Here is a 25,980-nt window from a genome sequence, read left to right as displayed (position 1 = left end):
TCTAAGTGATGATCAATTATTAGATCATTAATCAGCAGTGATTTTGAGGATAGTGATCTTATGTTAATGAGATCCAGACTAAGGACCTCAGTGGGGTTGAGAGCTGAACTGGTTGGATTTAGGGGTGGTTCCAGAATAGCATATAAAAGATGCCTCGAAGTAGGTTTAGGTTTGAGACATTCCACGCGCGTTGTAGGTAGCAGACACGAAATCTTTGCTATTGCTGGAGCAACCACTGAGCCATCCTCAATTTCAACATCATCCAATGTAGTAATGGGTATTAAGTTTGCAAAGCATATCCCTTTATGATTTTTATGGACACGTCTACACAAGCAGGCCACAGTCTCAACTTGTTGAATTTCCCTCCCTGGCAGATAAACTGCACTATCACCATAATGGATTTTCTGCACTAATCTCCCCGCTAAACTATTGGATTCCACACCCACATTTGTCGTAAGCCTTGCAGGGTCTCTAATCACCTGCTCCGTGGCTTGCTGTAAATTCCTAATGTTAATGTTACCTTCCCTGTAGAGCTCTATCTATGTTCACAGACAAGATGGCAGCACCTTCCCCAGTAGGATGGAGGTCATCCGGCATCAGCAAGCCACAGCGGCCCCAGAATGAAGGCCACCATGCCACATAGCTTGGCATGGTGTGTTCATGTAATCCATGGGAAACTATCCATTTGTACAGCAACAGAGACGGTGGACGGGGTCATGGATCTAGCGCTGGAGACCGTTTCGTTTTATACCCACTTTCAGTCCCGTGGTTGTAAATGTTTCATTTTCACACTCATGTGCTCTTGATGCACAGGTTTTTTGGTGATGGGAAAGGTGCAGGATCATTCATCCACCTTTTCCTGACGATTTGTGACTTTTTTACTTTTTCTCCTTCATTCACACGCAGGCACGCATACACACACACACACACAGAGGCAACTTGGCTATTATAATATAGTTTTTTGATGATAGTGTTCAAATATTAACTCTTTAATTGTGTTAATTTTCTGACACTGGTGAAGGTAGGGTTTTTTTTCTAGACTGTAAGCAGAGTTCACCAAACCATGCATGTTTTCCATGTGTACCTGCTGTAATCAAGGGCTGATTAGACAAATTTGGTGTTTTCCTCGCTCTTGATTGGTGACTACACCTGGCTTGGTGAATTAACAGTGAGTGGAGCAGAGAGAGTTGGGAAAACATGCAGAGGAAGTGATCTCCAGAACCAGGGTTGGTGGTTTCTGCTGTGGAGAGAAGGATTTTAATTTTCTTTGAATTATATTTCTCCTAGAGCAAGTCTAAAATCCAGGTTTTCAATGACTTCCTGGACTCAGCCATCAGAACTGTATCTGTATGTGGTGAAAGTGTCAAACATGAGGACAGATTCACTTATCTCGGCAGTGACAGTCATGTATCTGGGTCCTTAGCCTATGTCATCATGTCGTCATCATACTAGGTCTCTTCAGAGGATCCTTGGGTACCACTGGGATGACTTTCTGCCAAATGAGCAGTTACGTAGAGAGACTCAGATGAGAATCATCACATGCCTTGTAAAGAAACATCAGCAATGAAATTTTGGACGGTGGCATGTTTCTTTGTATGAACCAGTGCATAGGTGCCTCAGTAATGAGCATCACAGCAGCTGGTAAAGACCAAGGGGATGCACATGTTTCACTTGGCTGTGACAGATAGCTGGTTACTTTCCAAAGGTGAGGATGGATCAGTTGTCTGCCTGGGTGGTTGCCATCCAGGACCAAAGGCAGTTCCATGGTGTGATGGATGTAGTGACTCACTGCTCCCAGACATGATTGTATTTAGGCTGTCATAGCACTACTACCAATGAAAACTCAGCAAACATATGGACAGTGTTAACATTGCACTTTGACAGAGTTAAATTGTAGTTGTAGAGTGTTAAATCAACACTGATATGATCAGCTCTAAGAAACAACTCCAACACTGTGCAAAGTTTTAAATTCTTCTTCCGACTTCTCCCATTAGAGGTTGTCACATCAGACAATCCGTCTCGATCTCACCCTGTCCTCTTGTTCTGTCACAACATCACCACATGCATATACTTTCTTTTTGGTCTTCATCTTCTTCTCCTGCCTGGTGACTCCATTCTCAGCATCCTTCTCCAGATATACCCTCCTCTGTACATGCCCAAACTAAACTATCTCAATCTCACCTCTCACTTTGTCTCCACACCATCCTACCTGTGCTGTCCTAGTCCTGTTAGTCCTCATCATTTCAAAGGAAACTTACATCACCACCTCGAAGCCACATGTAACCCATCCTTCTCTGGACGTGAACTCACACTCTCCAGTATACATCCAACACAGCTGGGCTTGTGAACATCTCATGAACTTTCCCTTTCACTTTTGCTGATACCAATCTGTCATGAATCACTCCTGTCTCTCTTCACCCACTCCAACCTGCCTGCACTCTTTTTTCACACTCTCCATCGTTTTGAACAGTTGACCCTACGTATTTAAATTCTTCCACCTTCTCCACCTCGACTCCTAGTGTGGCAGAAAAGGTGCCATTATACTATTGTTTTAACAGACATTAACTAACAGATAACAACATGTCTGTCAGCTACAATAAGTATAACATTCTCATTTTGTCTTTGCTTCAACAGTGGCATGCCTTTTCTGTCCCCGAGCTTCATAATTTCCTGGTCATCCTGGAGAAGGAGGAGGCGGAGCGCGTTCGGGCGGTGGAACAGAAATATACAGTGTACCGACGGAAATTGCAAAAGGCACTGGAACAACATAATCCCTGACGTCCGTCACTGGTTACGCTAAGACCTCAACATAGGGAGAGACTGGTCTTTTGAACACTGACCCCCCACCAACCCCCCAAAAAAGACTGTATCTGTTCAGAGATACAGGTACCCTCAGATCCATATCCTCTCTCAGGACGTCCACAGGTCCACCTTCACCCTCCATACACCCCTGAACTCAGCATTTGACAGCCATGTGTGGGTCGCCAGCGGGCGCCACCTGCTGGACGATTGGATGCATTGTACTTTTTGCCAAGAACACACTCACACAATCACAACAATTTGTAAATCCAGCTGGAAGAGATAAGATGCAAAGGCTTTTTTTAAAGATTCTCTCTTCTTCTTTTACTGCTGTTGCTGCTACTGCAAGTGTTACTTATGCATGAGAGTCTCTCAGCTCATCTCCTGCACATCCAGTGACAATTAAATCAGAAGGTGTGATTACTTATTTGGCATCTCTTTGAGATGGGAGGACAATCATACTGAACACCTGGAACTGACTGACACGATGCTATCAGATGTAATGTGTGTTTGTGTATATTTGCTGAGAGTAGGACTCAGAGACTGTGTTGAGCTTTAGGTGCTAAAATAAAGAAGAGTGACGTGACACAAACGTGATAGCCATTCTCTGATTTTTCTCAGGGATCGTGTTGAGTTATGAAAAAAAGAAAGAAGGAAAAAGACCCTCAGTTTTTACTTCTGTGCTGCTGCACATTTATGGGAGTTCTGGCTGACCCACAGAGGGGAGTTATGTGTAGACAAACAACACAGAGGGGTTTTCAAATACACTGACATACTTCTCCACCAACTCACCTGTGCACCAGAAGAAGGTAGCTTAGTTGAATTACCGCATGAATTTACAGCTTGAACCACAAAAAAGACTTGTTAGCAGGCTTTTAATGAGCTGGTCTAGATCATGCAGCCCCTCTTGGGAGCTGTAACCCATCCACTGATTTCTTAACCTGAACATTGGCACTGATCGGCTGAGAGCTGCTACATCATCATTTGGTACTTTAAACGTTTCCCATAATCCCCCTGCGCTTCCCAGAATGAACCACGGCGCCAGCAGAGTTCTGGTGTTTCAAAACCATGTAAACAATGGCTAGCGAGGATGTGGATGGTGCCGATTCAGCAACGTCACGAGCGATTATGATGATGACACGTTCTCCCAAGATGAGAGGGTTATTACAGGAGGTGTAGCACCTGTGATAAACTTCTGCTGTGCCCCGATGTTGTCTTGTTGTCCATACTTCACGAGGTGCATTTACATTGTGCCTTAAAGCAGAACTCTTCTCAAACCAACCTCTCACGTGAGTCACGAACTGCGAGATGGCGCGAGATTCACAACTGCGAAAGAGCGAATGGGAACCAAATTATCACACAAGTACAGCAACGTTGGTGTTAGAAATTATTTTGACCGCCAACAAAGCAAAACATCATGAACGAATACCGAAACTTTTGTCGTATGCACTCTAAGAAATTAAACACAGAGGTTTTAAATGTAATTAATACTATTATTTTCAATATACTTGCAATTGTTGATTTTAGGGATTTAAGTAATAATGTTTCATTTGATTTAATTAATTTCACCTACAATATTGTTTAGCACTTAATTGACAGTGTTATGTGGAAAAGGTTACCTTAACTTTATCAATTAAATTCAACGTTTTATTTCTTAGAGTGTGCCAACTACATCAGCATTTCCCAGAGATGGCAGTGCCCTCTGAATTGAAAAGCATGGGTGTCACCAGCCTGTTGTGTCTGACTTCTGTAGGGCAGGTCTAACAAACTGGGGGCAAGCCTAGCAACCCAGCACTGTAGTGCCAAAATATCCAGTGTATAGAGAGATCACTGTCTCAGTTAGGCTTAGAGCATGAAAATTGCTGTTGTCTTCGCAGAGATGATTTTGCTTTGTTACATAATGGCACATAGCAGCACTGCAGACTGCCAACCTTTGTAGGTGTACTTCACATACATTTTGAACTTTCCTGTGTCACGGAGCAATATTTAAGATGTATTTAATATATAATAGGTTGTGCAGTGGTAGTGAAAGTGTTTCTTTAAATAGGGAGGGGTGTTATTTCAATAATTTTTTAAATCTATAGATATTTGCATGGAATATGGAAATATACATGGAATAAACCATAGCAGTATCATTTTTGGGTCATTTGGTTCCAAAAACCCATATGGACGGAGCGTTTGAAAATTACAAGTAACGCGTGTGTCATATATGTGCTGTTGATGTAGAAAACCACTCTGTTGCTTATAATTAGTTCATTGTGGCCATGTCATTCTTTACATGTGATGATTATACTCAACTGATGTTCCTGAAATAAAAACTACATAGATTTTGTTTGTTACAATTGATCATAACATATGTACCGAAATTAGGATTTTGTCAATTACTCTTAAAAAAAAAAAACACCAGATAGTCTTATTGTTACTATAGACTTGAATATAAACTTGGGGTCAAGCAACATTTGGAGCCAAATTTCAAGTCTCTAGGTGCAGCGGTTCTCAAGATCTGACATTTTCGTCGATGTTTTTGGGGATTTTTGAACCCAATATCTTCACTGGCTCCGTCCATATGGGTTTTTGGAACCAAATGACCCAAAATTTATACTGCTATGGTTTATTCTGTGTATATTTCCATATTCCATGCAAACATTTATAGATTTCCAAATTTTTTGAAATAACACCCCTCCCTATTTAAAAATGTCAGAGGCTTTTATTAAAAGGCGCCAAAAGGGAGCCAAAAACATTGACAGGCATATTAGGGCTACTCTACCTGAATAAAAGATATAATTGCCACAATAAAAATAGGGCCTGCTTTAAATAAATAAACAAATAAAACACATTCACATTCATTTTGATGCTCTCATGCATCACGCTGAGATCAATATTTAAAATATATTTATGATATCATAGGCTGTGTGTCCTTGAAATCTGAAAATGGTGTCTGAAATTAAAATAGTAAATTATACATTCTGTACATTTTAGAAAAAGTAAGAGGAAAAAAAAATCAAAGTTTGTTGAATTATTCTTTGAATCAAGGCAATCCTAATAAGAATGTAATCTGAAACAATATAAAAGCGTATTCAGTACCAGTCAAAGCCATTGACTGGTACTGAATAACCTATGTCCCAATTTACATGATATGCAGTCATTTAATTTCAACGGTTAAATTATCAGCATACACTTATAATAAAACAGTGTCAAAGGTCACCACAGATTATTTTTGCAGATGTTATCACAATCCTTTACAAAGAATTACTCAAGCTATGTTCCATTTATGAATTTCACAAAATTATACACATGGATCCCATTAAAACTCTGGTCAATAATTGATGATGACAGGTGACTCTGAAAGGCATGTGCATGTTTGAGCTGAGGTACTCAAACATGCAAAAAACAACATTTTAACTTCCTACAAGTAACAGTTCTGTCTGTGTTGTCTGCTAGACTGGCTCAACATGAGGAAATTGCTGGAAGAATACTACACATGCACAAAAGGCGCGCAATGCATGACAGGGACGACAGTGCCTGTATCACGTTGACTGGCAGTCTAACAGTCACTGTACCCTCTATCGAAAATTGGTTGTACTCCGGGCTTCTTCTATTATGTATTCTGGTTCCAACTTGTCCCACTGCCCCCAAGTGGTGATGTACAACTTAGAGTGTGCTGATGTGCTGCAGCGCAGAAGTAAAAAAAAGGGTCCGTACCTATGACTGCTTTTTAAATTTATTTTAACTCCAAAATGTGGAGCTGTTTCAGTGACAGATCTTGAAAACACACAATACTGTCCTGCTATTTCTCCAAAAATAGAGGTACCAATTTTGCCTCTTCCCCATGATAATAATAAGTGGATGAATTCTAGATGCAATTGAAGTCAATTGAGCGAGCCAATCCACATATTTTTACAGACACATATTACACACGGTTCACTGGTTTCCATTTGAATGTCACAGGACTTTTACACCAAAGCACAGAGTGACTGCTGAGAGGGTTTTAAGATGAGGTGAGACATCTCTTAAAAGTGGTGTATGTACAAACTGAACCCACTTCTGTTTTGCACATATGTGGATTCTTTATAGAAACAAAGGGACTAGGCATGTATTTCTATATACGAGGGCTGTCCATAAGTATAGGTCCTTTTTATTTTTTTTCAAAAACTATATGGATTTCATTCATATGTTTTTACGTCAGACATGCATGAACCCTCGTGCGCATGCGTGAGTTTTTCCACGCCTGTCGGTGACGTCATTCGCCTGTGAGCACTCCTTGTGGGAGGAGTCGTCCAGCCCCTCGTCGGAATTCCTTTGTCTGAGAAGTTGCTGAGAGACTGGCGCTTTGTTTGATCAAAATTTTTTCTAAACCTGTGAGACACATCGAAGTGGACATGATTCGAAAAATTAAGCTGGTTTTCAGTGAAAATTTTAACGGCTGATGAGAGATTTTGAGGTGATACTGTCGCTTTAAGGACTTCCCACGGTGCGAGATGTCGTGCAGCGCTCTCAGGCGCCGTCGTCAGCCTGTTTCAAGCTGAAAACCTCCACATTTCAGGCTCTATTGATCCAGGACGTCGTGAGAGAACAGAGAAGTTTCAGAAGAAGTCGGTTTCAGCATTTTATCCGGATATTCCACTGTTAAAGGAGATTTTTTTAATGAAAGACGTGCGGACGGCGGCACAGGAAAACACCTCCGTGTTGATAACCATTTGTAAAATCCAGGCGGCTTTTGATGGCTTTCAGTGGAGTGAGTATATGAGAAATTGTTTAACAGCTGGACATGTTCCAACTTGTCCTTAAGGCTTCCAACAGAGGTGTTTTTCCTGTGGCGGAGCGTCGCGGCGGCTGCGAGCCGACGCGCGGACCCGTCCACACGTCTTTCATTAAAAAAATCTCCTTTAACAGTGGAATATCCGGATAAAATGCTGAAACCGACTTCTTCTGAAACTTCTCTGTTCTCTCACGACGTCCTGGATCAATAGAGCCTGAAATGTGGAGGTTTTCAGCTTGAAACAGGCTGACGCCGCCTGAGAGCGCTGTGCGACGTCTCGCACTGTGGGAAGTCCTTAAAGCGACAGTATCACCTCAAAATCTCTCATCAGCCGTTAAAATGTTCACTGAAAACCAGCTTAATGTTTCGAACCATGTCCACTTCGATGTGTCTCACAGGTTTAGAAAAAAGTTTGATCAAACAAAGCGCCAGTCTCTCAGCAACTTCTCAGACAAAGGAATTCCGACGAGGGGCTGGACGACTCCTCCCACAAGGAGTGCTCACAGGCGAATGACGTCACCGACAGGCGTGGAAAAACTCACGCATGCGCACGAGGGTTCAAGCATGTCTGACGTAAAAACATATGAATGAAATCTATATAGTTTTTGAAAAAAATAAAAAGGACCTATACTTTATGGACAGACCTCGTGTATATATATATATATATTTTATCTCCTTACACTTTCCCCCAAAATAGTAATTTAAATGAAAAAATAAAAATAAAAAGACTGAACTCATGATGTACCAATGATGTGTTTGCAATGCCTATGTGTTATGTAGACATTGGAAAAGAGTGATGTTATTAAATGATGAACATTCTAATAATTCTTACTGACAGGTGTGCATGAGCTCATATCAGACAAGGATGATCATGTTTGATAAAAGTATGTTCACTGAACTCCCTCGTTGGACTGCATTTCATCAGAAAGATCTGTTAAATCCTGCACTGAGTGTACATGGTATATAATACATTTCAAATGCAAATGAGAGGAGTTTATGAGTAATGTGACATGCATGTATACTAAAAATGAATGATTTAACCAAAGCATTTAAATATCATTCATACACCCTCATCAATTAGTCCACAGACAGTCTGAAGAGGCTTGTTCTTGTCCGCTTTCTTGATGTACATTCTGATGCCACCACCCATTATTGGAGCGGTTCCTGCTGGCAGTACCTTTTGTTTAGGGCTGGGACGACTAGTCATAATAGTTGACTACGACTAGCTAACATTAAACTTGTGACTATTTTTATTACTCGTCTAGTCAAAAACCATTTATGAAGTTCATTTAACCCTTAAAAGAACAGACCTGCTGGAGCTGCCACCACAGTGTGTGAACCTTGGCAGGTGATTTAGTCAGCTCAAACGGGTAGTATCTGCCTAGAAAATGAATTCAGCTTGTCTTCATGCTAATGCTATTTTTGTATTTGTGATTTTGTGCTTATATTTGTTCAAATAAATGTCACATTTGAGTTTCACCATGAACTTCGAAATTGGCTTCATTCATTCAAAGTCAAATTTAGTCGCCGACTAGTCGATGACTAATGGTACCCGACTAGTTGACTCATGATTATCATTATTCGTCCCAACCCTACTTTTGTTTTATGTGCCCCTGAGCGTCTATATGTCCGGTTTGTGAGGAGCTATGTATTTCAGTGTGCGGGTGCCTGGGTGTACGAGTATGAGTGGGTGCAGTTATATGGAAGCATATTTTTGCCACACCATTAACCCCTTAACGCCTATCATCGCATATATGCTACAATATTTGACTCAAATATGCAACATACCAAATTGACCAGTATGCCTGTTGTCGCAAATTTGCAACATACCATTATTATTATTATAACATAAAGTCATTACCAAAATACCAAAATTACTATTTATTTTTTGTGCAAAAGTGAAATTAATAATCTCAACATTATTTACCATCTACTTAAAGGCAAAAACACACACAACATCTTTTTATATACAGCTATATAAATTCAGGCGTTAAGGGGTTAAAATCAAATTGGCTCATTATCATGTTAAAAACTGCAACCTATCATGTACTAACAAGAAAATATCTCTGTTACGTGCAAGGTTTCAAGTACTAACATAATACTCAGCAGGTTTTTTTCTGATGTCACAGCAACACACTGTAAAATCTTGGGTGTTGTTATTTACAGCATTTTCAACTTCCAGACAGTTTATCTTTCCATCCAATATCCTGCTTTTGTGTTGGTATGCATGTGTGTTATTTATTCCATGGATCATTCAACTCATCAATGTAATACTTGGCCAAGGATGCCATTTGCTTTATTTGAAGGCATGTGAAAATATTGGTGGAACTGTAAAGACTGTCAGAATAGAATAAAAATTCATCTCCTTTATGTAAATGTCTTATCTGTTGTGTGGGCCGCTGAAGAGGAGGTACTGCTGGCCCACCACCACCAGAGGGCACCCTGCCTGGAGTGCGGGCTCCAGGCACCAGAGGGCGCTGCCGCCTCACAGGAGCAGCCGGGGTGACAGCTGACACTCATCACCTATGACAGCTGTCACCACTCAATCTGATCAGCATCGGTATATCAGCAAGACGTCATCTCCATCTCTTTGCCGAGATATCGCTTTACCAGGAAGGTAACGTTCTCAGCTGATTGAGATTTTTTCGACAGTAACCTTTTGTGTATTGTATAGCAGACTCTTTTTCCAACGAGAGGTGGAGGTGGTTTTCCTGCCTTGTGGATTGCTGGGTGCATACGCGCCCACATTTAATTGTTTTTTTTGTTCCTCGCCAGCAGTACCAGGTCCGACACGCGGAGGCAGTGGCCACCTGGGAGTTCGGGACTTGGCGGCTCCAGTATTCCCGGGGTCTGGTGGCGGAGGAAATCGTGTGGTTCCGGTTCTGCTTTGGACAGACGTCTTCTATCTTCGAGCCTGCCCACATGACACCTTTTGTGATTTGACTTTTTGTCTATTGTTGTAATCTGTTGTGTTTGTTGTGCCCTTTCACAACAGTAAAGTGTTGTTATTTGACTTCCTCCATTGTCCGTTCATTTGCGCCCCTGTTGTGGGTCCGTGTACCTACACTTTCCCAACAGGATATCTCGGCCATCGTCATGGATCCTGAGGGGCGTCAACCGGCTGTTGAACGGCCAATGGAAGAACAGGGCGCACAGGCGTCCGCAGGAGGAATGATCGGTGAGTTGCAGCGGATCCTCACCGCTTTCACGGCTCGGTTGGATTTAATGACCGAGCAGAACGTCCTCCTTAACCGCAGGGTGGAGGCTCTTGCCGCGTAGGTGGAAGCGCGCCCTCAGGGCGCTGCTGCGGCTCTCCCTCCTGTCGACCCTGTGCGTAACAGTGACGTTCCACAGGTCGTTCAACGACCCCTCCCACCTTCCCCGGAAGCATACATAAGCCCTCCAGAGCCATACGGAGGTTGTGTGGAGACGTGCGCGGACTTCCTTATGCAGTGTTCGCTCGTCTTCGCACAACGTCCTGTCATGTACGCGACTGATGCCAGCAAGATAGCTTATGTAATAAACCTGCTTCGCGGTGAGGCACGCGCTTGGGCTACAGCGCTCTGGGAGCAGAATTCACGGCTCCTTCAGACATATGATGGGTTTGTGAGGGAGTTCAGAACAGTGTTCGATCACCCAAATAGAGGAGACCGCTTCAGCCGTGCTGCTGTCAATGAGACAGGGGCGCCGGAGCGCAGCTGCCTATGCAGTCGACTTCCACATCGCGGCTGCGAGGTCCGGCTGGAATAGCACTGCCCTCCGCGCCGCCTTTGTAAACGGACTGTCATTGGTTCTAAAGGACGAACCGCGGGATTTAGATGGGCTTATTGATCTCGTAATACGATTAGACAATCGGTTAGAAGAACGCCGTCGAGAACGAGACGAAGGGCGTGGCCGGGCACGCGCCGTCCCTCTCCCTTCCGGTTCCGACCGCGTTCCGCCCTCCCCACGCTCCACGGCCCCTACGCTCCGTGTGGTTACAGCTCCCCCTGCTGACGAAGCTATGGACACGAGCAGGGCCACATTTAGGGCACCAGATAGACAGAGGAGGCTGGCCCGCGGAGCGTGTTTTGTTTGTGGCTCGATAGAGCATCAGGTAAGAGACTGCCCCGAGCGGTTAAACACCAACGCCCGCCCCTAGAAACTGGGCTAGGGGTGGGCCGAGACATTCACGTGGGACACACCCACATTGCCACACGACTCCCAGTTACAATCCTTTATGAGGACTTAACCCTGAAGGCCCCAGCACTGGTGGACACGGGCTCTGAAGGGAATCTGTTAGACAGCAGATGGGCCAGGGAGATAGGGCTCCCTCTGGTGGCGCTTACCTCGCCTGTACAGGTGCGGGCACTAGATGGCTCCCTACTCCCTCCAATCACACATAAGACACCACCAGTAACTCTGGTGGTGTCAGGAAATCACCGGGAGGAGATCGAGTTTTTTGTGACTCCTGCTACCTCCCGTGTGATTTTAGGGTTCCCCTGGATGTTAAAACACAATCCCCGGATCGATTGGCCGTCTGGGGTAGTGGTTCAGTGGAGCGAGACCTGCCATCGGGTATGTTTAGGTTCCTCGGTTCCTCCCGGTTCCCAGGCTAAGGAGGAGGTCAGAGTCCCGCCCAATCTAGGGACGGTGCCGGTGGAGTACCACGACCTTGTAGATGTGTTCAGTAAGGATCTGGCGCTCACCCTTCCCCCCCACCGTCCGTACGATTGTGCCATTGATTTGGTTCCAGTTGGTGAGTTCCCGTCCAGCAGGCTGTACAACCTCTCACGACCTGAGCGCGAATCAATGGAGACCTACATCCGGGACTCTTTAGCCGCCGGGTTGATCCGGAATTCCACCTCCCCGATGGGTGCAGGTTTGTTTTTTGTGGGTAAAAAAGACGGCGGACTTCGTCCATGCATTGATTATAGGGGACTGAACGAAATCACGGTTCGTAATCGATACCCGTTGCCCCTGTTGGATTCAGTGTTCACGCCCCTGCACGGAGCCCAAATATTCACTAAGCTAGATCTTAGAAATGCGTATCACCTGGTTCGGATCCGGAAGGGAGACGAGTGGAAGACGGCATTTAACACCCCCTTAGGTCACTTTGAGTACCTGGTCATGCCGTTCGGCCTCACAAACGCCCCCGCGACGTTCCAAGCTTTAGTTAATGTCTTGCGGGATTTCCTGCACCGATTCGTCTTCGTATATCTAGACGATATACTCATCTTTTCTCCGGATCCTGAGACTCATGTCCGGCATGTACGTCAGGTCCTGCAGCGGTTGTTGGAGAACCGGCTGTTGGTGAAGGGCGAGAAGTGTGAGTTTCACCGCACATCTTTGTCCTTCCTGGGGTTTATCATCTCCCCCAACTCCGTCGCTCTTGATCCGGCCAAGGTTGCGGCGGTGAGAGACTGGCCCCAACCCACTAGCCGTAGGAAGCTTGTCGTGCGTTACCTGTGCTGCTCCACAGCCTGTCCAGTGGATTTTTATTTTATTTTTTACCACTGTTGTCGTGCGTTACCTGTGCTGCTCCACAGCCTGTCCAGTGGATTTTTATTTTATTTTTTTGGGCGCTGTTGTCGTGCATTACCTGTGCTGCTCCACAGCCTGTCCAGTGGATTTTTATTTTTATTTTATTTTATTTTTTAGCACTGTTGTTGTGCATTACCTGTGCTGCTCCACAGCCTGTCTAGTGGATTTTTATTTTATTTTAGCACTGTTGTCGTGCGTTACCTGTGCTGCTCCACAGCCTGTCTAGTGGATTTTTATTTTGTTTTAGCACTGTTGTCGTGCGTTGCCTGTGCTGCTCCACAGCCTGTCCAGTGGATTTTGATTTTGATTTTATTTTTTTTTGGCACTGTTGTCGTGTGTTACCTGTGCTGCTCCACAGCCTGTCTAGTGGATTTTTATTTTATTTTTTTACCACTGTTGTCGTGTGTTACCTGTGCTGCTCCGCAGCCTGTCCAGTGGATTTTTATTTTATTTATTTATTTATTTATTTTTTTTAGCACTGTTGTCGTGCGTTACCTGTGCTGCTCCACAGCCTGTCCAGTGGATTTTTATTTTATTTTTTAGCACTGTTGTCGTGCGTTACCTGTGCTGCTCCACAGCCTGTCCAGTGGATTTTTATTCTTTGGGCGCTGTTGTCGTGCGTTACCTGTGCTGCTCCACAGCCTGTCCAGTGGATTTTTATTTAGCGCTGTTGTCGTGCGTTACCTGTGCTGCTCCACAGCCTGTCTAGTGGATTTTTATTTTGTTTTAGCGCTGTTGTCGTGCGTTGCCTGTGCTGCTCCACAGCCTGTCCAGTGGATTTTTATTTTTATTTTATTTTATTTTTTAGCACTGTTGTTGTGCGTTACCTGTGCTGCTCCACAGCCTGTCCAGTGGATTTTTATTTTGTTTTAGCACTGTTGTTGTGCGTTACCTGTGCTGCTCCACAGCCTGTCTAGTGGATTTTTATTTTGTTTTAGCACTGTTGTCGTGCGTTACCTGTGCTGCTCCACAGCCTGTCTAGTGGATTTTTATTTTGTTTTAGCACTGTTGTTGTGCGTTACCTGTGCTGCTCCACAGCCTGTCTAGTGGATTCTTATTTTGTTTTAGCACTGTTGTTGTGCGTTACCTGTGCTGCTCCACAGCCTGTCTAGTGGATTTTTATTTTGTTTTAGCACTGTTGTCGTGCGTTACCTGTGCTGCTCCACACCCTGTCTAGTGGATTTCTATTTTGTTTTAGCACTGTTGTCGTGCGTTACCTGTGCTGCTCCACAGCCTGTCTAGTGGATTTTTATTTTGTTTTAGCACTGTTGTCGTGCGTTGCCTGTGCTGCTCCACAGCCTGTCCAGTGGATTTTTATTTTGTTTTAGCACTGTTGTCGTGCGTTGCCTGTGCTGCTCCACAGCCTGTCCAGTGGATTTTTATTTTGTTTTAGCACTGTTGTCGTGCGTTGCCTGTGCTGCTCCACAGCCTGTCCAGTGGATTTTTATTTTGTTTTAGCACTGTTGTCGTGCGTTGCCTGTGCTGCTCCACAGCCTGTCTAGTGGATTTTTATTTTGTTTTAGCACTGTTGTCGTGCGTTGCCTGTGCTGCTCCACAGCCTGTCCAGTGGATTTTTATTTTTATTTTATTTTTTAGCACTGTTGTTGTGCGTTACCTGTGGTGCTCCACAGCCTGTCTAGTGGATTTTTATTTTATTTTAGCACTGTTGTCGTGCGTTACCTGTGCTGCTCCACAGCCTGTCTAGTGTCGGATTCCCTGTTTGGGAATCCGCTAGCTTAGCGTAGCTACTAGCTCTTAGCCGTTTTAGCATGGCGGCTTCTCCTGTCTCTCCCGTACTTTTCTGCTCTGGGTGTGAAATGTTTAGTTATTCCTCGGCCTCTTTTAGCAGTAACGGTACATGTAATAAGTGCAGCTTATTCGTAGCTTTGGAGGCCAGGCTGGGCGAATTGGAGGCTCGGCTCCGCACCGTGGAAAATTCTACAGCTAGCCAGGCCCCTGTAGTCGGTGCGGACCAAGGTAGCTTAGCCGCCGTTAGTTCCCCCCTGGCAGACCCCGTGCAGTCGGGAAGGCAGGCTGACTGGGTGACTGTGAGGAGGAAGCGTAGCCCTAAACAGAAGCCCCGTGTACACCGTCAACCCGTTCACATCTCTAACCGTTTTTCCCCACTCGACGATACACTCGCCGAGGATCAAACTCTGGTTATTGGCGACTCTGTTTTGAGAAATGTGAAGTTAGCGACACCAGCAACCATTGTCAATTGTCTTCCGGGGGCCAGAGCAGGCGACATCGAAGGACATTTGAAATTGCTGGCTAAGGCTAAGCGTAAATTTGGTAAGATTGTAATTCACGTCGGCAGTAATGACACTCGGTTACGCCAATCGGAGGTCACTAAAATTAACATTGAATCGGTGTAACTTTGCAAAAACAATGTCGGACTCTGTTGTTTTCTCTGGGCCCCTCCCCAATCAGACCGGGAGTGACGTTTAGCCGCATGTTCTCCTTGAATTGCTGGCTGTCTGAGTGGTGTCCAAAAAATGAGGTGGGCTTCATTGATAATTGGCAAAGCTTCTGGGGAAAACCTGGTCTTGTTAGGAGAGACGGCATCCATCCCACTTTAGAGGGAGCAGCTCTCATTTCTAGAAATCTGGCCAATTTTTTGGGATCCTCCAAACTGTGACTGTCTAGCGTTGGGACCAGGAGGCAGAGCTGTGGTCTTATACACCTCTCTGCAGCTTCTCTCCCCCTGCCATCCCCCTGTTACCCCATCCCCGTAGAGACGGTGCCTGCTCCCAGACCACCAATAACTAGCAAAAATCTATTTAAGCATAAAAATTCAAAAAGAAAAAATAATATAGCACCTTCAATTGCACCACAGACTAAAACAGTTAAATGTGGTCTATTAAACATTAGGTCTCTTTCTAAGTCCCTGTTGGTAAATGATATAATAATTGATCAACGTATTGATTTATTCTGCCTAACAGAAACTTGGTTACAGCAGGATGAATATGTTAGTTTAAATGAGTCAACACCCCCGAGTCACACTAACTGTCAGAATGCTCGTAGCACGGGCCGGGGCGGAGGATTAGCAGCAATCTTCCATTCCAGCTTATTAATTAATCAAAAACCTAGACAGAGCTTTAATTCATTTGAAAGCTTGTCTCTTAGTCTTGTCCATCCAAATTGGAAGTCCCAAAAACCAGTTTTATTTGTTATTATCTATCGTCCACCTGGTCGTTACTGTGAGTTTCTCTGTGAATTTTCAGACCTTTTGTCTGACTTAGTGCTTAGCTCAGATAAGATAATTATAGTGGGCGATTTTAACATCCACACAGATGCTGAGAATGACAGCCTCAACACTGCATTTAATCTATTATTAGACTCTATCGGCTTTGCTCAAAAAGTAAATGAGTCCACCCACCACTTTAATCATATTTTAGATCTTGTTCTGACTTATGGTATGGAAATAGAAGACTTAACAGTATTCCCTGAAAACTCCCTTTTGTCTGATCATTTTTTAATAACATTTACATTTACCCTGATGGACTACCCTGCAGTGGGGAATAAGTTTCATTACACTAGAAGTCTTTCAGAAAGGGCTGTAACTAGGTTTAAGGATATGATTCCTTCTTTATGTTCTCTAATGTCATATACCAACACAGAGCAGAGTAGCTACCTAAACTCTGTAAGGGAGTTAGAGTATCTTGTCAATAGTTTTTACATCCTCATTGAAGACAACTTTGGATGCTGTAGCTCCTCTGAAAAAGAGAGCTTTAAATCAGAAGTGTCTGACTCCGTGGTATAACTCACAAACTCGTAGCTTAAAGCAGATAACCCGTAAGTTGGAGAGGAAATGGCGTCTCACTAATTTAGAAGATCTTCACTTAGCCTGGAAAAAGAGTTTGTTGCTCTATAAGAAAGCCCTTCGTGAAGCTAGGACATCTTTCTACTCATCACTAATTGAAGAAAATAAGAACAACCCCAGGTTTCTTTTCAGCACTGTAGCCAGGCTGACAAAGAGTCAGAGCTCTATTGAGCTGAGTATTCCATTAACTTTAACTAGTAATGACTTCATGACTTTCTTTGCTAACAAAATTTTGACTATTAGAGAAAAAATTACTCATAACCATCCCAAAGATGTATCGTTATCTTTGGCTGCTTTCAGTGATGCCGGTATTTGGTTAGACTCTTTCTCTCCGATTGTTCTGTCTGAGTTATTTTCATTAGTTACTTCATCCAAACCATCAACATGCTTATTAGACCCCATTCCTGCCAGGCTGCTCAAGGAAGTCCTACCATTATTTAATGCTTCAATCTTAAATATGATCAATCTATCTTTGTTAGTTGGTTATGTACCACAGGCCTTTAAGGTGGCAGTAATTAAACCATTACTTAAAAAGCCATCACTTGACCCAGCTATCTTAGCTAATTATAGGCCAATCTCCAACCTTCCTTTTCTCTCAAAGATTCTTGAGAGGGTAGTTGTAAAACAGCTAACTGATCACCTGCAGAGGAATGGTCTATTTGAAGAGTTTCAGTCAGGTTTTAGAATTCATCATAGTACAGAAACAGCATTAGTGAAGGTTACAAATGATCTTCTTATGGCTTCGGACAGTGGACTTATCTCTGTGCTTGTTCTGTTGGACCTCAGTGCTGCTTTTGATACTGTTGACCATAAAATTTTATTACAGAGATTAGAGCATGTCATAGGTATTATAGGCATTGCGCTGCGGTGGTTTGAATCATATTTGTCTAATAGATTACAGTTTGTTCATGTAAATGGGGAATCTTCTTCACAGACTAAAGTTAATTATGGAGTTCCACAAGGTTCTGTGCTAGGACCAATTTTATTCACTTTATACATGCTTCCCTTGGGCAGTATTATTAGACGGTATTGCTTAAATTTTCATTGTTACGCAGATGATACCCAGCTTTATCTATCCATGAAGCCAGAGGATACGCACCAATTAGCTAAACTGCAGGATTGTCTTACAGACATAAAGACATGGATGACCTCTAATTTCCTGCTTTTAAACTCAGATAAAACTGAAGTTATTGTACTTGGCCCCACAAATCTTAGAAGCATGGTGTCTAACCAGATCGTTACTCTGGATGGCATTTCCCTGATCTCTAGTAATACTGTGAGAAATCTTGGAGTTATTTTTGATCAGGATATGTCATTCAAAGCGCATATTAAACAAATATGTAGGACTGCCTTTTTGCATTTACGCAATATCTCTAAAATCAGAAAGGTCTTGTCTCAGAGTGATGCTGAAAAACTAATTCATGCATTTGTTTCCTCTAGGCTGGACTATTGTAATTCATTATTATCAGGTTGTCCTAAAAGTTCCCTAAAAAGCCTTCAGTTGGTTCAGAATGCTGCAGCTAGAGTACTGACGGGGACTAGCAGGAGAGAGCATATCTCACCCGTGTTGGCCTCCCTTCATTGGCTTCCTGTTAATGCTAGAATAGAATTTAAAATTCTTCTTCTTACTTATAAGGTTTTGAATAATCAGGTCCCATCTTATCTTAGGGACCTCATAGTACCATATTACCCCATTAGAGCGCTTCGCTCTCAGACTGCGGGCTTACTTGTAGTTCCTAGGGTTTGTAAGAGTAGAATGGGAGGCAGAGCCTTCAGCTTTCAGGCTCCTCTCCTGTGGAACCAGCTCCCAATTCAGATCAGGGAGACAGATACCCTCTCTACTTTTAAGATTAGGCTTAAAACTTTCCTTTTCGCTAAGGCTTATAGTTAGGGCTGGATCGGGTGACCCTGGACCATCCCTTGGTTATGTTGCTTTAGACGTAGACTGTTTCATAATTATTGTATGGCCTTGCCTTGCAATGTGGAGCGCCTTGGGGCAACTGTTTGTTGTGATTTGGCGCTATACAAGAAAAAAGTTGATTGATTGATTGAACAGTTCCTCGGCTTTGCAAATTTCTACAGGAGGTTCATTAAGGGCTACAGTCAGGTAGTTAGCCCCCTGACAGCCCTGACCTCACCAAAAGTCCCCTTCACCTGGTCGGATCGTTGCGATGCCGCATTCAAGGAGTTGAAACGGCGCTTCTCGTCTGCACCCGTTCTGGTGCAGCCCGATCCTAGTCGCCAGTTAGTGGTTGAAGTGGACACCTCGGACTCGGGGATAGGAGCTGTGCTTTCCCAGAGCGGGAAGACCGATAAGGTCCTTCACCCGTGTGCCTATTTTTCCCGCAGGTTGACCCCGGCCGAACGGAACTATGACGTCGGCAATCGAGAACTCCTTGCGGTGAAAGAGGCTCTTGAAGAGTGGAGACATCTGTTGGAGGGAACGTCCGTGCATTCACGGTTTTCACTGACCACCGGAACCTGGAGTATATCAGGACCGCCAAGCGGCTGAACCCCAGGCAAGCCCGCTGGTCACTGTTCTTCGGCCGTTTTGACTTCCGGATCACCTACCGTCCCGGGACCAAAAACCAGAGATCGGATGCCTTGTCCCGGGTACATGAAGATGAAGTCAAAACGGAGTTGTCGGATCCACCGGAACCCATCATCCCGGAGTCCACTATCGTGGCCACCCTTACCTGGGACGTAGAGAGAACCGTCCGGGAGGCCCTGGCACGAAGCCCGGATCCCGGAACTGGGCCGAAGAACAGACTCTACGTCCCACCAGAAGCTAGGGCTGCAGTTCTGGACTTCTGTCACGGCTCTAAGCTCTCCTGTCATCCAGGGGTGCGAAGAACCGTGGCAGTTGTCCGGCAGCGCTTCTGGTGGGCGTCCCTAGAGGCCGACGTCCGGGATTATATCCAGGCCTGCACCACCTGCGCCAGGGGCAAGGCTGACCATCGCAGGGCTTCGGGACTGCCCCAGCCGCTGCCCCGTGCCCCATTGCCCCTGGTCCCACATCGGCCTGGATTTTGTCACGGGCCTCCCGCCATCCCAGGGCAACACCACCATCCTCACGATAGTGGACCGATTCTCCAAGGCGGCCCACTTCGTGGCCCTCCCGAAGCTCCCGACGGCCCAGGAGACAGCGGACCTCCTGGTCCACCACGTCGTCCGGTTGCATGGGATCCCAACAGACATCGTCTCCGATCGCGGTCCCCAGTTCTCCTCGCACGTCTGGAGGAGCTTCTGCCGGGAACTGGGGGCCACGGTGAGTCTCTCATCCGGGTATCATCCCCAGACCAACGGGCAAGCAGAACGGGCCAATCAGGAGATGGAGCAGGCCCTGCGTTGCGTGACAGCCGCGCACCCGGCGGCCTGGAGTACCCATCTGGCCTGGATCGAGTATGCCCATAACAGCCAGGTGTCGTCAGCCACCGGCCTCTCCCCTTTCGAGGTATGTCTGGGGTACCAACCTCCTCTGTTTCCGGTGGTTGAGGGAGAGGTCGGTGTGCCCTCGGTCCAGGCCCACCTACGGAAGTGCCGTCGGGTGTGGCGTGCCGCCCGTTCTGCCTTGCTGAGGGCCCGGATGAGGACGAAGGCCCATGCAGACCATCGGCGGACCCCGGCCCCTACGTACCGGCCAGGGCAGGCAGTGTGGTTGTCTACTAAGGACATTCCCCTTCAAGTGGACTCCCCTAAGCTGCAGGACCGGTATATCGGTCCGTTTTAAAATCATCAAGGTACTCAGTCCAGCCGCAGTGAGGCTTCAGCTTCCGGCCTCACTGCGGATCCATCCCGTTTTCCACGTGTCCCGGATCAAGCCCCATCACACCTCACCCCTCTGTACTCCGGGTCCGGAACCACCTCCTGCCCGGATCATCGATGGCGAGCCGGCTTGGACTGTGCGCCGGCTCTTAGATGTCCGTAGGATGGGCCGGGGCTTCCAGTATTTGGTGGACTGGGAGGGGTACGGACCTGAAGAACGCTCCTGGGTGAAGAGGAGCTTCATCCTGGACCCGGCCCTCCTGGCCGATTTCTACCGCCGCCACCCAGACAAGCCTGGTCGGGCACCAGGAGGTGCCCGTTGAGGGGGGGGTCCTGTTGTGTGGGCCGCTGAAGAGGAGGTACTGCTGGCCCACCACCACCAGAGGGCACCCTGCCTGGAGTGCGGGCTCCAGGCACCAGAGGGCGCTGCCGCCTCACAGGAGCAGCCGGGGTGACAGCTGACACTCATCACCTATGACAGCTGTCACCACTCATCTGATCAGCATCGGTATATCAGCAAGACGTCATCTCCACCTCTTTGCCGAGATATCGCTTTACCAGGAAGGTAACGTTCTCAGCTGATTGAGATTTTTTCGACAGTAACCTTTTGTGTATTGTATAGCAGACTCTTTTTCCAACGAGAGGTGGAGGTGGTTTTCCTGCCTTGTGGATTGCTGGGTGCATACGCGCCCACATTTAATTGTTTTTTTGTTCCTCGCCAGCAGTACCAGGTCCGTCACGCGGAGGCAGTGGCCACCTGGGAGTTCGGGACTTGGCGGCTCCAGTATTCCCGGGGTCTGGTGGCGGAGGAAATCGTGTGGTTCCGGTTCTGCGTTGGACAGACATCTTCTATCTTCGAGCCTGCCCACACGACACTTTTTGTGATTTGACTTTTTGTCTATTGTTGTAATCTGTTGTGTGTGTTGTGCCCTTTCACAACAGTAAAGTGTTGTTATTTGACTTCCTCCATTGTCCGTTCATTTGCGCCCCCTGTTGTGGGTCTGTGTACCTACACTTTCCCAACATTATCCTCCTGTCTCCAATTACTGCGGTGAGCTCACAAAGGGTCACACAGAAGTGTAAAACACTTATTGTGGTTATCTGACATACGAGTACTTCTGCATTTTAAAATGTGTCGGCTGGCGCTGTTTCTGTGTGTGTCAAGAGGTGGAAATGACCTTGTTAGTGCAGTGTCCAGAATACACTGTAGGAGTATCTGAGGTCAGGTTTGAGAGGAGTACCCTAGACAGTCTACTGAGTAGGCAGCTAGCTAGCTTAGGGTGACCAAATTTTCATTACCGAAAACCAGGACATTCAGCCCGGCAATGAGATACTCAAATGATACTCTGTTGGCAATGTGTACTAATCGGCAGAACCAGAAAGGTTAGCAAGACCGGAATGATAATACAATTGACGGAATGATTGACAGAACAGCACCCGGTCTGCTCTGTGTAAGCCTGATCTCAGAAGTTAAGCAGTGCAGATTTGGTTCGTATTTGGATGGGAGACCTCTTCGGAACACCAGCGGCTGTGTATTTTTCCAGATAAAACTGGAGTTGCGTCAGGAAGGGCATCCGGCGTAAAACTTGTGCCAAATACCAATGCGGATCTGTCTGTATCTGCTGTGGCAACCATGAACAAAACGGGAGCAGCCGAATGGAAAACAACAACATTGACAGAACAGCACCTTACTGTGCCCCCGACTCTCAAGATATTGATAACTAATATCAAGATAATGCCCCACCCCCCACACCGTCATGATCAAAGCATAAACGTATCTTTTTTCTGTTCCAAATAGCACTAATCGCTGGAATAGCAGATCACCATATTGGAAAATTTATCCTCACTAACACTAGATGGCACCACACGGGTTCCCGTTCTGCCATTCTGTCGCTGTTCTGTCAAGAGTTTGGGGCTTCTAATGCTTTATATAGTGGATAAATAACTTGATTATTTTAATGGTAAGACCTGAACATCTTATCAATACTTCTTCTCGGTGTAATATTAGCAAAAACAACCCATTCCACCATTTATGAGTTGTTCCAGTTCCATTCCGCCTATAGATCCAGTGATTAGTACCTCCTAGAATGCCGGCCAATTTAATGGCCCAATAAAAAACAATGACAATCAGGACATTGTCATCACTTTCAAAAAAAACAAAAACAAACAAAAAAAAAAAAACAGGGCGGCCCAGGACAGGATGTGAAACAGGACATGTCCTGGGAAAACAGGATGTTTGGTCACCTTAAGATAGCTATCCATCTATCTACATAGCTAGCTATATAGCTAGGGATTTCTAAATAAACAGAGTCAGGTCTACAACTTTTTAGACATAGTTTTTGTAATGATGCCTCTGTACACCACCACAATGGAGTTGAAATTAAACAACAAAGATGTAGTGTTGACTTTCAAAGTCAATTAAATGGGTTTTGCCAAAACATTGCATTACGTAATTCTGAATTATAGCTATTTATAATACAGTCCTTCCATTTTCAGAGCCCACAAGTACATGGACCAACTAAATGGAGAGATTATTGTTAATACGAGTCATAATCCAGTTTTCTTTATACATCAGGGGCTGGACACATGAACATCTCCAAGTCACTGAATATTGTGAGTGACGGTTGAAGAATACACAACTCCAGTCTTACTGTGAATTAACCCCCTACCACTCGCTTTGGCTTGTCAGTATCTCACAAATAAAAAGTGAAATTTCCCATCGATGGGATACACAGGGTTAGAAGGCATTAAAAATAGACAGAAGCAAAGTTAACTTATTAAGGTGTTCCTCACTGTGGTACCATAGTATTTCACTGCATGATTTATAAACAACAGTGAACTGTACCAGGCATTAATTTTACGTTGTTGTCTGAGATTACTCCACAAGAAGACACAACATAATGAGATGCAGAACCTTAATATGGTGGTCATATCTCCACATAATCCTTCAGATAGGAATTTTCTTATGAATTTAGTGGTGAAAGAAAAAGCAAGCAAGATAGTCATGTGAGGTATGCAGTGAATGGGGTCTGTGAGAGAGAGTGTGTTTCAAAGATCTAACTAATTTATTAAATCAGGCAAATAAACCATTGTGGAATTGAAGTGCATGTGGCCTTTAATTTTCAAAGCCATGTCTTGCGGTCACCAAAGCCACCTAATGTTGTGTTCACCAGCAGATGGCAGTAATTTTTAAATCTTAAGCCGCACCACAGCTGTCTGTGTGTGAATACTGGTTCATATTTCTGATCTATATACAGCCTATGGTCCTGATATGTTGATTTGAAAAAAAAGCATTTCATTGATAATGAGCTTTACACAGTTTTACCCATGACTGATTGTTTTAGGAAGATTCTCTTGCAAAGTCATGAAACACAGAAGTGGCACGCGTGCCAGTGCCTGTCAGTTGTGTGTGAGACCAAATACAGCCATCAGTTCAGCCCCCACAGGGACCTACAGGTAGCTTTGCACCAGGCCTGGTCTCTTCTTGGGTTTGCAAATTCATGGAAGGTGCTCGTGCTTGTTCTTTACACTTACAGTTACAACCATTACAAGGAAAGTGCAATAAGCAAATCAATTTAACTATTGTCACCCTACTCTCTCTGTGCACCACCATCTAAGAATAATCAGCACATCCAGTCTGGCCTTAAGGCCTGGCTGCTGCTCAGACGGCTGCCTGAACCTGTGTCAGTATGCGTATTTATGGCAGCAAATATAGACAGACCCCTCTTCTCACCTCTGAGAAAGAGCTAAGCTTAGCATCACCATCTACCCAGCATGGGTCTCTGTCTGAATTTAGCCTGCTCCCCATTTCACACCCACCCAGCCTCACTCTGACTGTCCTCTGCCCTGCCACTAATTGCATCTAGCCCTGTTTAGATCTCCAGACCCCTGTCCAGTTTCAATCCATGGTACACTTTTCCCTTCAAGGATGAGTGACCAGTGTCATTGAGATTTCAGCAGAGAAATACAAGAAATAAGTCCAGTGCACAAACATTTGTACTGAGAAATTCAAAATCCATGCTTTGCATCCTGGACAGCTCCTCCCACCTGCTCTATGTTGACCTGTGGTCTACAGGAAGCACCATTAGCAACAGACTTATTCCACCCTGGTGCAAGATGATGCGTTCATTTGTGCACACAATAATCAGACTGTATTAACACTGATGGAGACTCACCATACTGAACTTTAGTATGCATTACGTGTGTTTATATAAGGCCTGAATAGATCTTTGTCATTTGATTGCTGGTTTGTATGTCATGTGATATTAATCATTTTTCCCATTTGCCATTGTGCTGCATTTACTGTGCAATATTGGTTCCATATGATGTGTACCATTGCACGCTGCTACCACCACGCACACACCGCATGCGCACATGACCGGCGACGGCAGTTATCAATTTATTGACACTGCTCATTCTTCTAACACAAAAAAAAAACAAATCCGGTACATCATAAGACGTTTGGAGGCATTTGCAATATTCGCTGGGACATACGAGGTCTATTAGAAAAGTATCCGACCTTATTATTTTTTTCAAAAACCATATGGATTTGAATCACGTGTGATTACATCAGACATGCTTGAACCCTCGTGGGCATGCGAGAGTTTTTTCACAGCCTGTCGGTTACGTCATTCGCCTGTGGGCAGTCTTTGAGTGAGGAGTGGCCCACCCTCTCTTCGTTTTTTTTTCATTGTTTAGGAATGGCCTCAGACTGCTGCTTTGTTTGATCAAAATTTTTTCAAAACTGTAAGGCACAATTGAGTGGACACCATTCGATAAATTCAGCTGGTTTTCGGTAAAATTTTAACGGCTGATGAGAGATTTTGGTCTGGTAATGTCGCCGTAAGGACGGCCCACGGTGCCTGACGGTGATCTGCGCTTCGAGGCGGCAGCGTCTCACCGTTTCAAGTGAAAACTTCCACATTTCAGGCTCTGTTGACCCAGTAAGTCGTCAGAGAACAGAGAACTTTCAGAAGAAGTCGGCATGAGGAGTTTATTCCGGAAATTCCATTGTTAATGGACATTTTGTGATGAAAGAACGTGCGGGCAGAGTCGCATGTCGGGCTGGACCAACGCGGGGGGTCGCGACAGGAAAAACACCTCCGTTGGAAACCTTAATGGGCAGTTGGAACATGCCCAGCTGTTAAACAATTTCTCAGTTACTCACTTGTTGAAAGCCATCAAAAGCCGCCTGAATTTTACAAATGGTTTTCAACACGGAAGTGTTTTTCCTGTCGCGGCGCACACAGATTTGCCGAGTCGTCACGGAAATGACTCAGCGAATTTGCGCGCACGTCTTTCATTAAAAAAT

General features: G+C 45.0%; 1 protein-coding gene across 4 annotated transcripts in view; it reads left to right on the top strand.

Annotated features, from left to right (window-relative positions):
* Nucleotides 1-3,398, top strand: part of rassf5 (Ras association domain family member 5) — a 113,658-nt gene extending 110,260 nt beyond the window's left edge. For all 4 annotated transcript variants that reach the window (XM_034166915.1, XM_034166917.1, XM_034166916.1 and 1 more), the window contains one exon: nt 2,635-3,398. In XM_034166915.1, the coding sequence (XP_034022806.1) occupies nt 2,635-2,778 (144 nt within the window). In that variant the 3' untranslated portion in view covers nt 2,779-3,398. The remainder of the gene's footprint in view (nt 1-2,634) is intronic.
* The last annotated feature ends 22,582 nt before the right edge of the window (nt 3,399-25,980 follow it).

Source organism: Thalassophryne amazonica, chromosome 3 (genome assembly GCF_902500255.1).
Source record: "Thalassophryne amazonica chromosome 3, fThaAma1.1, whole genome shotgun sequence".
Taxonomy (NCBI): Eukaryota; Metazoa; Chordata; class Actinopteri; order Batrachoidiformes; family Batrachoididae; genus Thalassophryne; species Thalassophryne amazonica.
The sequence above is the reverse complement of the archived record's forward strand: the minus strand, read 5'-3'. Positions and strand labels throughout refer to the sequence as shown.